At 33.9% G+C, this 13,096-nt stretch overlaps 2 protein-coding genes across 2 annotated transcripts; both read right to left on the bottom strand.

Moving 5' to 3' along the window:
- Positions 1–9,966: 9,966 nt before the first annotated feature.
- Positions 9,967–11,924, bottom strand: LOC113342071. Its single transcript, XM_026586728.1, has 4 exons — positions 11,625–11,924; positions 11,364–11,480; positions 11,098–11,275; positions 9,967–11,045 (listed from the first exon to the last, which is right to left on the bottom strand). Exons 1-4 carry the CDS (start codon positions 11,922–11,924, stop codon positions 9,967–9,969), a joined length of 1,674 nt encoding a protein of 557 aa, XP_026442513.1.
- On the bottom strand, positions 11,925–12,871 carry LOC113342069. Its single transcript, XM_026586727.1, has 2 exons — positions 12,709–12,871; positions 11,925–12,553 (listed from the first exon to the last, which is right to left on the bottom strand). The coding sequence occupies exons 1-2, from the start codon at positions 12,869–12,871 to the stop codon at positions 11,925–11,927; spliced, it is 792 nt and encodes a 263-aa protein (XP_026442512.1).
- Positions 12,872–13,096: the final 225 nt, after the last annotated feature.

Below are 13,096 nucleotides of genomic sequence, written 5' to 3'. Positions count from 1 at the left end.
AGATTACACAGTGTCTTATTTTAAGTCTAAATTTAATGGGGAAGAGCTACCAATTGATGAGCATGATATTATCTCTACGGAGGAAAGTCAAAGAATGGATGTGATTCCTACTTATGATGAAATAAAGGCTGTTGTTTATGACCTTGATGCTGATAGTTCTCCAGGACCTGATGGTTTCTCTAGATGTTTTTATAGACATTGTTGGGACGTGATTCAACAAGACTTATACAATGATATTATTTATTGTTGGCAACAACAAAGGATTCCTAATGGGGTAAATTCTAGTCTTCTAATTTTATTGGCCAAGGTAAGGGGTGCTAATACTCTTCGTAACTTTCGGCCTATTGGTCTTAGTAATTTTTTGTTTAAAATTTTTAATAAGATCCTAGCTACAAGACTTGGAAGTGTTCTTGATAAGCTGGTTTCAGAGGAGCAAGTTGCTTTTATGAAGGTTAGAAATATTCATGAGAACATCAGTGTGGCGTCGGAGATGGTGAATAATCTGAAAACTAAGTGGAAAGATGGCAATGTGGGCCTAAAGCTAGACATTACTCAAGCTTTTGACATGGTTAGTTAGTCTTTTGTCTTAGAGGTGTTTCGAAGGTATGGTTGTCCCCAAAGCTGGTATTCTTGGATTTATTCGATTCTCAGTTCAGCCCGTATTTATATCCTCCTCAATGGTAGTCCAGAAGGTTTTTTCAAGATTAATAGAGGCCTGCGTCAAGGTGATCCTTTGTCTCCTCTTATCTTCGTGCTGATTGAAGATGTTCTTAGTAGAAACCTCACCAAGCTCTTTCTTGAGAATAAAATGACGCCAATGCTTTCGAAAAAAGGTATTTCTCCTACTCATCTTTGTTTCGCTGATAACATAATGATATTTTGCAAAGGTAACTTGAAGAGTTTGCATAATCTTCTTACGTTGCTTGGTAAATATCAATCGGCCTCGGGTCAAACAGTATGTCGTCAAAAAATAAGGTTTTTTATGGAGGTGGAACCTTGAGTCGTTGTAGAACTATCACGGATTTACTTGGTATGGAAGTCTCTACTTTCCGGGAAAGATATTTAGGTGTTCAAACTATGCCTGGAGCTGTTAAATATCGCCATATAAGCAGGCTAACTATAATTTGATTGATTCTTATAAATCCTCTAAAGGAAGGAGCCGTATTATAAAGGATCTTTGGCTTTTGGCACTTATGGTGATTCGCGCTGAATTGTGGCATGCTAGAAATCTGGCGTATTTTCAAAACAAGACAATTAATGTAAGCTTTTTCAAGTAGCGGGTGGTCCATTTAATTCATGAATATTCAGTCCGTACAAAGAGTTTTAAGCACAACTCCACTGCGGACTTGTATGTTCTGAATATTTTCCGTGTAAGGCATCGACAAGTGAAGTTTTTTCAACCTGTTGAGTGCTTTTGGACTCCTCCAAATAGGGACGAGCTGTTATTATGTTGTGACGGTGCGGCCAAGGGTAACCCAGGAATCGCATGGGCTGGAGTTGTGGCTCGAGAAGTAGATTGTAATTTTATTGGCGCAATGAGTATTGGACTTGGTAGAACAAACAATTTCCTTGCTGAACTTTATGGTATCACTGTGGGACTAGAGTAGGCTCTCAAATGGGTTGTTAGGAAGATTCTGGTGCATTCAGAATCTATGGGGGCTGTAATGGCCTTTACTAATTCTAATATGCCATGGTTTGCAAGGCAGCGGTGGTGGAAAATTCAAGAAAGCTATGATTCTATTCGTTTGGTTCTTACTTATCGGGAAGCTAATTTTGCAGCTGATGCAATGGCCAAAAGAGGTTAATTGCTAAGGAATGGTGAAGGCCTGAATTATGATGAGAGACCTTATTTTCTAAATTCATTAGAATACCCTAATGTCTCTTACTTTAGATTTAAGTAGTTTGTAAGTTTTTGGGGTCTACGGACCTCTTTTCTTGTAAACTATTTGTAAATATTTTGCTATTCATCAATACAATTTTGGACTTACCAAAAAAAATAATCCCAAAAGCTCCTTCACTGCATTGATTTTGGTAACGTCCAAAGGGTCCTCATCAGAAGACCGGATAGCAGACTCCAAACGCAACTGAAATTGCTTTTGACGAATGTTCACATTTCCAAAAACATTGAGATTCCAATCTTTCAACGCCTTTTTAAGCCTCTTCAACTTGAAAGGAAAAATGAAAGCCAGATTACCCACTACTGGCGCATTCCAACTGTCATTTACAAGTCTTAAAAAATCAGGGTGAGTGAACCACATTTTTTGAATCCTAAATGGAGCACATTTAGGACGCAAATTAATAAAAGGATAACCTATAAGAGGAGAGCGATAAGAAACTTCCCTTGGAAGATCTTTACACCACCAATTCTCATACTTATCAAACCAATCCTCATTGATAATAGCTCGATCAAGCTTACTGATAATTCTACGAGTTCCAGACTAACCATTTGCCCAAGTAAAATTACTTCCCAAGGAATCATCCTCAAATAAATTATTATCGTCCATCCAATCGCCGAACTCACTAAATACCGAAAGGCGTGGTTCCACTCCACCTTATTTATCTTCATTGCGCAGAACGCAATTAAAATCACCCATCACGAGCCACGGAATAGTTACATCAGGTTCATCAAGTTGTTGCCACAATCTACGTCTGGTGACCTGAATGGAACTAGCATGTACAAAAGAGATAAGCACCCCTTCTGTAGTAATAGTAATTGCCTGGCGACTCATATTAACAACAATAGGTTTAGCAAAATCAGAAGACCAAAATCCAAATATTTCCAAGAGAAGAATTCGTGGAATTATGGATTACATCACTAGCAAAACCCAGGATATTTAGTCTTGATATGAACCTAGAAGAGCAAAGCACCTTAGGTTCAGCAATAAAAAAAAAAATCACAGGCTTAAATTCTCTAACCAACTCTTTAATTTTATCTTGGGCAATATCCCTTGCCACACCATTCATAAAAATGTTGAATTTTTTATACGTTAACTCAAAAAAGTCTACACACTTCGTTATAAGTCGGAAATTGATTTCTGAAATAATAAGTTCTAAGGAATTACGTCTAGTACAAATTGCATTTCTATGTACGTTGATTAATATGAAGGAAGTCAAACTTCACAATAGAAGAAAGATGAAAGACCAGGCAGAACTAATCCAAATCCTAACAAATTTCATCTATCTTGAATCAAATAGAAAGACAAAGCCAACACAAAAATAAAGAGTTCATAAAAATGTTGAATTTTTTATAGGTTAACTCAAAAAAGTCTACGCACTCCGTTATAAGTCGGAAATTGATTTCTGAGACTAAATTGTAAACTAGATAAACTACTTATCAAAAAAAAAATGTAAACTAGATAACCTCATCTTTAACAGAAAAGGTTTGAAAAATGTATTGTAATCACAATTAATATGTTATAAGGCAGTACGTCTAGTAAAAATTGCATTTCTATGTACGTTGATTCAAGAATATATGAAGGAAGTCAAATTTCACAATAGAAGAAGGACGAAATACCAAGCAGAACTAATCCAAATCCTAACAAATTTCATTTATCTTGAATCAAAAAGAAATACAAATCCAACACAAAAATAAAGTGTTCATAAAAATGTTGAATTTTATATACGTTAACTCAAAAAAGTCTACACACTTCGTTATAAGTCGGAAGTTGATTACTGAGACTAAATTGTAAACTAGATAAACTCATTTTTTATAGAAAAAGTTTGAAAAATGTATTGTAATCAAAATTAATACGTTCTAAGAAAATACATCTAGTAAAAATTGCATTTCTATGTACGTTGATTCAAGAAAATATAAAGGAAGTCAAATTTCACAATAGAAGAAGGATGACAGACCAAGCAGAACTAATCCAAATCCTAACAAATTTCATCTATCTTGAATCAAATAGAAAGACAAAGCCAACACAAAAATAAAAAGTTCATAAAGATGTTGAATTTTTATATACGTTAACTCAAAAAGTCTACACACTTCGTTATAAGTCGGAAATTGATTTCCGAGACTAAATTGTAAACTAGATAAACTCATCTTTAACAGAAAAAGTTTGAAAAATGTATTGTAATTACAATTAATATGTTCTAAGGCAATACGTCTAGTAAAAATTGTATTTCTATGTAGGTTGATTCAAGAAAATATGAAGGAAGTCCAATTTTACAATAGAAGAATGATGAAAGACCAAGCAGTACTAATCCAAATCCTAACAAGTTTCATCTATCTTGAATCAGATAGAAAGACGAAGCAATCACAAAAAGAAAGAATTCATAAGAATGTTGAATTTTATATACGTTAACTCAAAAAGGTCTACAAACTTCGTTATATGCCGGATTTTGATTTCTGAGACTAAATTGTAAACTAGATAAACTCATGTTTAACAAAAAAAGTTTAAAAAATGTATTGTAATCACAATAAATACGTTCTAAGGCAATACGTCTAGTAAAAATTGTATTTCTATTTACGTTGAATCAAGAAAATATGAAGGAAGTCAATTTTCACAATAGAAGAAGGATGAAAGACCAAGCAGGACTAATCCAAATCCTAACAAATTTCATCTATCTTGAATCAAATAGAAAGACCAAGCCAACACGAAAAGAAAGAGTTCATAAAAATGTTGAATTTTAAATACATTTTTTATGAACTCTTTCTTTTTATGAACTCTTTATTTTTGTGTTGTCTTTGTCTTTCTATTTGATTCAAGATAGGTGAAATTTGTTAGGAATTAGATAGTTGATTTCTGAGACTAAATTGTAAACTAGATAAACTCATCTTTAACAGAAAAAGTTTGAAAAATGTAATGTAATCACAATTAATAAGTTATAAGGCAGTACGTCTAGTAAAAATTGCATTTCTATGTACGTTGATTCAAGAATATATGAAGGAAGTCAAATTTCACAATAGAAGAAGGACGAAAGACCAAGCAGAACTAATCCAAATCCTAACAAATTTCATTTATCTTGAATCAAACAGAAAAACAAAGCCAACACAAAAATAAAGAGTTCATAAAAATGTTGAATTTTATGTACGTTAACTTAAAAAAGTCTACACACTACGTTATAAGTCGGAAATTGATTTCTGAGACTAAATTGTAAATTGGATAGACTCATCTTTAACATAAAAAGTTTAAAAAATGTATTGTAATTACAATTAATATATTCTAAGGAAATACGTCTAGAAAAAATTGCATTTCTATGTACGTTGATTCAAGAAAATTTGAAGGAAGTCAAATTTCACAATAGAAGAAGGATGAAAGACCATGCAGAACTAATCCAAATCCTAACAAATTTCATCTATCTTGAATCAAATAGAAAGACAAAGCCAACACAAAAAGAAAGAGTTCATAAAAATGTTGAATTTTATATACGTTAACTTAAAAAAGTATACACACTTCGTTATAAGTCGGAAATTGATTTCTGAGACTAAATTGTAAACTAGATAGACTCATCTTTAACAGAAAAAGTTTGAAAAATGTATTGTAATTACAATTAACATGTTCTAAGGCAATACGTCTAGTAAAAATTTCACAATAGAAGAAGGATGAAAGACCATGCAGAACTAATCCAAATCCTAACAAATTTCATCTATCTTGAATCAAATAGAAATACAAAGCCAACACCAAAAGAAAGAGTTCATAAAAATGTTGAATTTTATATACGTTAACTCAAAAAAGTCTACACACTTCGTTATAAGTCGGAAATTGATTTCTGAGACTAAATTGTAAACTAGATAGACTTATCTTTAACAGAAAAAGTTTGAAAAATGTATTGTAATTACAATTAATATGTTCTAAGGCAATACGTCTAGTAAAAATTGCATTTCTATGTACGTTGATTCAAGAAAATATGAAGGAAGTCAAATTTCACAATAGAAGAAGGATGAAAGACCATGCATAACTAATCCAAATCCTAACAAATTTGATCTATCTTGAATCAAATAGAAAGACAAAGCCAACACCAAAAGAAAGAGTTCATAAAAATGTTGAATTTTATATACGTTAACTCAAAAAAGTCTACACACTTCGTTATAAGTCGTAAGTTGATTACGGAGACTAAATTGTAAACTAGATAAACTCATTTTTTATAGAAAAAGTTTGAAAAATGTTTTGTAATCACAATTAATATGTTCTAAGGAAATACGTCTAGTAAAAATTGCATTTGTATGTACGTTGATTCAAGAAAATATGAAGGAAATCAAATTTCAAAATATATTAAGGATGAAAGACCAAGCAGAACTAATCTAATTCCTAACAAATTTCACCTATGTTGAATCAAATAGAAAGACAAAGACAACACAAAAATAAAGAGTTCATAAAAAATGTAAATAAAATTCAACATTTTTATAACCTCTTTCTTTTTATGTTGGCTTTGTCTTTCGATTTGATTCAAGATAGTTGGAATTTGTTAGGATTTGGATTCGTTCTGCTTGGTCTTTCGTCTTTCTTCTATTGTGAAATTTGACTTCTTTCATATGTTCTCGAATCAACATACATAGAAATGTAATTTTTACTAGACGTACTGCCTTAGAACATATTAATTGTGATTACAATAATTTTTTAAACTTTTTCTGTTAAAGATAAGTTTATCTAGTTTACAATTTAGTCTCAGAAATTAACTTCCGACTTATAACGAAGTGTGTAGACTTTTTTGAGTTAACGTATAAAAAATTCAACATTTTTATGAACTCTTTATTTTTGTCTTGGCTTTGTCTTTCAATTTGATTCAAATAGATGAAATTTGTAAGAATTTGAATTAGTTCTGCCTGGTCTTTCATCCTTCTTCTATTGTGAAATTTGACTTCCTTCATATTTTCTTGAACCAATGTACATAGAAATGCAATTTTTACTAGACGTAATGCCTTAGAACATATTATTTGTGATTACAATACATTTTTCAAACTTTTTCTGTTAAATATGAGTTTATCTAATTTACAATTTAGTTTCGAAAATCAATTTCAGACTTATAACGAAGTGTGTAGACTTTTTTGAGTTAACGTATATAAAATTCAACATTTTTATGAACACTTTATTTATGCGTTGGTTTTGTATTTCTATTTCATTCAAGATACATGAAATTTGTTAGGATTTGGATTAGTTCTGCATGGTCTTTTATCCTTCTTTTATTGTGAAATTTTACTTCCTTCATATTTTCTTGAATCAACGTACATAGAAATACAATGTTTACTAGACGTATTGCCTTAGAACATATTAATTGTAATTACAATACATTTTTCAAACTTTTTCTGTTAAAGATGAGTTTATCTAGTTTACAATTTAGTCTCAGAAATCAATTTCCGACTTATAGCGAAGTGTGTAGACTTTTTTGAGTTAACGTATATAAAAATTCAACATTTTTATGAACTCTTTATTTTTGTGTTGTCTTTGTCTTTCTATTTGATTCAAGATAGATAAAATTTGTTAGGATTTGGATTAGTTCTGCTTGGTCTTTCATCTTTCTTCTATTGTGAAATTTGACTTCCTTCATATTTTCTTGAATCAACGTACATAGAAATGCAATTTTTACTAGATGTATTGCCTTATAACATATAAATTGTGATTACAATATATTTTTCAAACTTTTTCTGTGAAAGATGAGTTTATCTAGTTTACAATTTAGTCTCAGAAATCAATTTACGACTTATAACGAAGTGTGTAGACTTTTTTGAGTTAACGTATAAAAAATTCAACATTTTTATGAACTCTTTATTTTTGTGTTGGCTTTGTCTTTCTATTTGATTCAAGATAGATGAAATTTGTTAGGATTTGGATTAGTTTCCTGGTCTTTCATCCTTCTTCTATTGTGAAATTTGACTTCCTTCATATTTTCTTGAATCAACGTACATAGAAATGCAATTTGTACTAGACGTCATTCCTTAGAACATATTATTTGTGATTACAATACATTTTTCAAACTTGCTCTGTTAAAGATGAGTTTATCTAGTTTACAATTTAGTTTCAGAAATCAATATCCGACTTATAACGAAGTGTGTAGACTTTTTTGAGTTAACGTATAAAAAATTCAACATATTTATGAATGGTGTGGCAAGGGATATTGCGCAAGATAAACTTAATGAGTTGGTTAGAGAATTTAAGCCTGTGATTTTTTGTATTGCTGAACCTAAGGTGCTTTGCTCTTCTAGGTCCATATCAAGACTAAATATCCCGGGTTTTGCTAAAGGGGTGCTTAATGTGAGTCTACACACTTCGCCATGAAATTACTAAACCTGTTGTTGTTAATATGAGTCGCCAGGAAATTACTATTACTACGAAGGGGTGCTTATCTCTTTTGTACATGCTAGTTCTATTCAGGTCACCAGATGTAGATTGTGGCAACAACTTGATGAACCTGATGTAAGTATTCCGTGGCTCATGATAGGTGATTTTAATTGCGTTCTGCGCAATGAAGAGAAAAAAGGTGGAGCGAAACCACGCCTTTCGGTATTTAGTGAGTTCGGTGATTGGATGGACGATAATAATTTATTTGAGGCTGATTCCTTGGGAAGTAATTTTACTTGGGCAAATGGTTAGTATGGAACTCGTAGAATTATCAGTAAGCTTGATCGAGCTATTACCAATGAGGATTGGTTTGATAAGTATGAGAATTGGCGGTGTAAAGCTCTTCCAAGGGAAGTTTCTTATCTCTCTCCTCTTATAGGTTATCCTTTTATTAATTTGCGTCCTAAACGTGCTCCATTTAGGATTCAAAAAATGTGGTTCACTCACCCTGATTTTTTAAGACTTGTAAATGACAGTTGGAATGCGCCAGTAGTGGGTAATCCGTCTTTCATTTTTCCTTTCAAGTTGAAGAGGCTTAAACAGGCGTTGAAAGATTGGAATCTCAATGTTTCTGGAAATGTGAACATTCGTCTAAAGCAATCTCAGTTGCGTTTGGAGTCTGCTATCCGGTCTTCTGATGAGGACCCTTTGGACGTTACCAAATCAATGCAGTGAAGGAGCTTTTGGGATTTTTTTTTGGTAAGTCCAAAATTGTATTGATGAATAGCAAAATATTTACATATAGTTTACAAGAAAAGAGGTCCGTAGACCCAAAAAACATACAAACTACTTAAATCTGAAGTACGAGACATTAGGGTATTCTAATGAATTTAGAAAATAAGGTCTCTCATTATAATTCAGGCCTTCACCATTCCTTAGCAAGTAACCTCTTTTGGCCATTGCATCAGCTGCAAAATTAGCTTCCCGATAAGTATGAACAAAACGAATAGAATCATAGCTTTCTTGAATTTTCCTCCACCGCTGCCTTGCAAACCATGGCATATTAGAATTAGTGAAGGCCATTACATCCCCCCATAGAATCTGAACGCACCAGAATCTTCTTAACAACCCATTTGAGCGCCCACTCTAGTCCCACAGTGATACCATAAAGTTCAGCAAGGAAATTGTTTTTTCTACCAAGTCCAATACTCATTGCGCCAATAAAATTACAATCTGCATCTCGAGCCACAACTCCATCCCATGCGATTCATGGGTTACCCTTGGCCGCACCGTCACAAGATAATAACAACTCGTCCCTATTTGGAGGAGTCCAAAAGCACTCAACAGGTTGAAAAAACTTCACTTGTTGATGCCTTACACGGAAAAAAAATCAGAACATACAAGTCCGCAGTGGAGTTGTGCATAAAACTCTTTGTACGGACTGAATATTCATGAATTAAATGGAACACCCGCTACTTGAAAAAGCTTACATTAATTGTCTTGTTTTGAAAATATGCCAGATTTCTAGCATGCCAAAGTTCAGCTCGAATCACCATAAGTGACAAAAAGCCAAAGATCCTTTATAATACGGCTCCTTCCTTTAGAGGATTTATAAGAATCAATCAAATTATAGTTAGCCTGCAAGGAAAAAATACCTGAGATCCATTGCCAATTTTGAGTTGCAAAGGAACAACTCCATAAAATATGCTCCAAGGACTCTTCATCGGACTTGCAAAGGTAACACTTATTAGAAAGATTGACCCTGCATCTGATCCTGATTTTGTGCAGCTAAGTTTGGATGTATAACCTTCCTCCACAACAGCCCATACACGTCCAAGACATTATACTTCTTCCTTATTAGCTGTTTTGCTGAACTGACAGTAAAGTTACCTCTCATCTCCGGCATCCAGACTCTATGATCATCTCCTCCTTGTGGCGTTGGTAAGTTATTCAAATCCACTCCCGCACGAAGCAAATTCTGAATATGATCGCCTTGCAGCTGCCATTCATTGTTAGAAAGAAAAGTACTTACCATGACAGTACTATCCAGCTCATTATCACCAAGAATATCAGCAATACATTCATTACCATTCCAAACATCATAATAAAGAGAAGTGGCTCGCCCATCACCAAGAAGCACTTTCGTATTTCTATCCACAATATTATGAACCAATCTAACACCAGGCAAGATAGAAGAGTTCACACCATATTGCTTAATTCTACCAGTCTGTGTAGTATATTTCGCCCATAAGAAACGCGCCCACTTCTTATTAGAAGAACGAATACTATACCAAAATTTCATGAGAAGAGCCCTATTTGTAACTGCCATACTAGTAATACTCAAACCACCTTCCTTCACAGGGCTGCAAACTTTGTCAAAACCAACCACAAACTTCCTCGCAACTTCCGAATCCCCGGACCAAAGAAAATTGCGTATAACCCACTCGCATTGCATAATGAACTTCCTTCGCCATTTGTAAACAGCCATATTGTGAATGTCATAGCTAGCGATCATAGAGTTAATAAGAACCACACGGTCTTGAAAACAAAGCATTTTTCCTTTCCAAACTGAAAGTTGCTTCTTGATTTTATCAATAACATTACTTATATGACGATATTTAACAGCTCCAGGCATAATTTGAACACCTAAATATTTGTCTGGGAAAGTAGAGACTTCCATACCAAGTAAATCCGTGATAGTTCTACAACGACTCAAGGTTCCACCTCCATAAAAAACCTTGTTTTTTTGACGACATACTGTTTGACCCGAGGCCGATTGATATTTACCAAGCAACGTAAGAATATTATGCAAACTCTTCAAGATACCTTTGCAAAATATCATTATGTCATCAGAAAAAAAGATGAGTAGGAGAAATACCTTTTTTCGAAAGCATTGGCGTCATTTTCTTCTCAAGAAAGAGCTTGGTGAGGTTTATATGAAGAACATCTTCAATCAGCACGAAGATAAGAGGAGACAAAGGATCACCTTGACGCGGACCTCTATTAATCTTAAAAAAAACCATCTGGACTACCATTGAGGAGGATAGAAATACGGGCTGAACTGAGAATCGAATAAATCCAAGAACATCAGCTTTGGGGAAAACCATACCTTCGAAACACCTCTAAGACAAAAGACCAACTAACCCTATCAAAAGATTGAGTAATGTCTAGCTGTAGGCACACATTGCCATCTTTCCGCTTAGTTTTCAGATCATTCACCATCTCCGACGCCACACTGATGTTCTCATGAATATTTCTAACCTTCATAAAAGCAACTTGCTCCTCTCAAACCAGCTTATCAAGAACACTTCCAAGTCTTGTAGCTAGGATCTTAGTAAAAATTTTAAAGAAAAAATTACTAAGACCAATAGGCCGAAAGTTACGAAGAGTATTAGCACCCCTTACCTTGGCCAATAAAATCAGAAGACTAGAATTTACCCCATTAGGAATCCTTTGTTGTTGCCAACAATAAATAATAGCATTGTATAAGTCTCGTTGAATCACGTCCCAACAATATCTATAAAAACATCTAGAGAAACCATTAGGTCCTGGAGAACTATCAGCATCAAGGTCATAAACAATAGCCTTTATTTCATCATAAGTAGGAATCGCGTCCATTCTTTGACTTTCCTCCGTAGAGATAATGTCATGCTCGTCAATTGGAAGCTCTTCCCCATTAAATTTAGACTCAAAATAAGACACCATCTAATCTCTAATCTGGTCACAATTAGAGAGAATATTCCCATCATCATCTACCAATTCCAAAATCATATTGCTGCTCCTGCGAGTTGGAATATTGGCATGAAAGAAAGAAGTATTACTTGCACCGTCAGTAAGCCACTTATTACGAGATTTTTGCTTCAACATAATGGATTGACGCATACGGATTTCCTGAAGTGTAACCAAAGCCTCCTCAGCAAAATTCAGCTTAGTTACGTCTTCCGGGTCCTCATCAGAAATACGAAGAGCAACTTCCATTATTAATTTAGCATGTTTGAGTCTAGCATTAATATTACCAAAAACCCGTAAATTCCACTCCTTCATGTCAGCCTTTAATCTCTTAAGCTTGAAGGGGTAGATATAAGCAGGGGAACCAGAAACATGAGCATTCCAACTCTCCATAATCATAAGCATGAAATCGGGATGAGTGAACCACATTTTTTGAACTCTAAAAGGAGCTCTTTTAGGTCTTGAATTTACAAAAGAATATCCTATAAGCGTAGAATGATCAGAAACTTCACGAGGAAGAGCTTTACACCGCCAATTCTCAAACTTCGTAAGCCATGCTTCATTAATGACAACCCAATCCAACTTGCAAATAATTCTATGAACACCTGATTGACCATTGTCCCAAGTGTATTAGAACCCAAAGAATCAGCTTCAAAAAGGTTATTGTCATCTAGCCAATCACTGAATTCATTAATAGTTGAAGTACGTGGTTCACAACCCCCTTTCTTTTCATCATTATGAAGCACACAATTAAAATCACCCATGACCAACCGGGGAGTATTATTATCAACTGAAGAAAGCTGCTGCCATAAGCTTCTTCGTGTAACTTGAAAACAACTAGCATGAACAAAAGATATAAGAACACCTTCCGTTTCAATAGAAATAGCCTGTCTACTAGAATTAATAACCACCGGAGTAGTCATATCAACGTACCATCAAATCCATATATTCCCTTTAGACGAACCAACAAAATTATGTATAACTTCTTTTTTATAACCCTCAACATGTAATCCCTGCAAAAAATTAAGAGTACAATGTACCTTAGGCTCAGCAAGACAGAATACGTCAGGTTTAAAATCTCTAAGTAACTCTTTCAATTTGTCTCGTGACTCATCACGAGAAAATCCATTGATGTTCCAAAAAAGAAC

The sequence above is a fragment of the Papaver somniferum genome, unplaced genomic scaffold, assembly GCF_003573695.1.
Source record: "Papaver somniferum cultivar HN1 unplaced genomic scaffold, ASM357369v1 unplaced-scaffold_33, whole genome shotgun sequence".
NCBI classification, from domain to species: Eukaryota; Viridiplantae; Streptophyta; class Magnoliopsida; order Ranunculales; family Papaveraceae; genus Papaver; species Papaver somniferum.
Note: the sequence above shows the minus strand (reverse complement) of the source record. Positions and strands in the feature narration are given on the sequence as shown.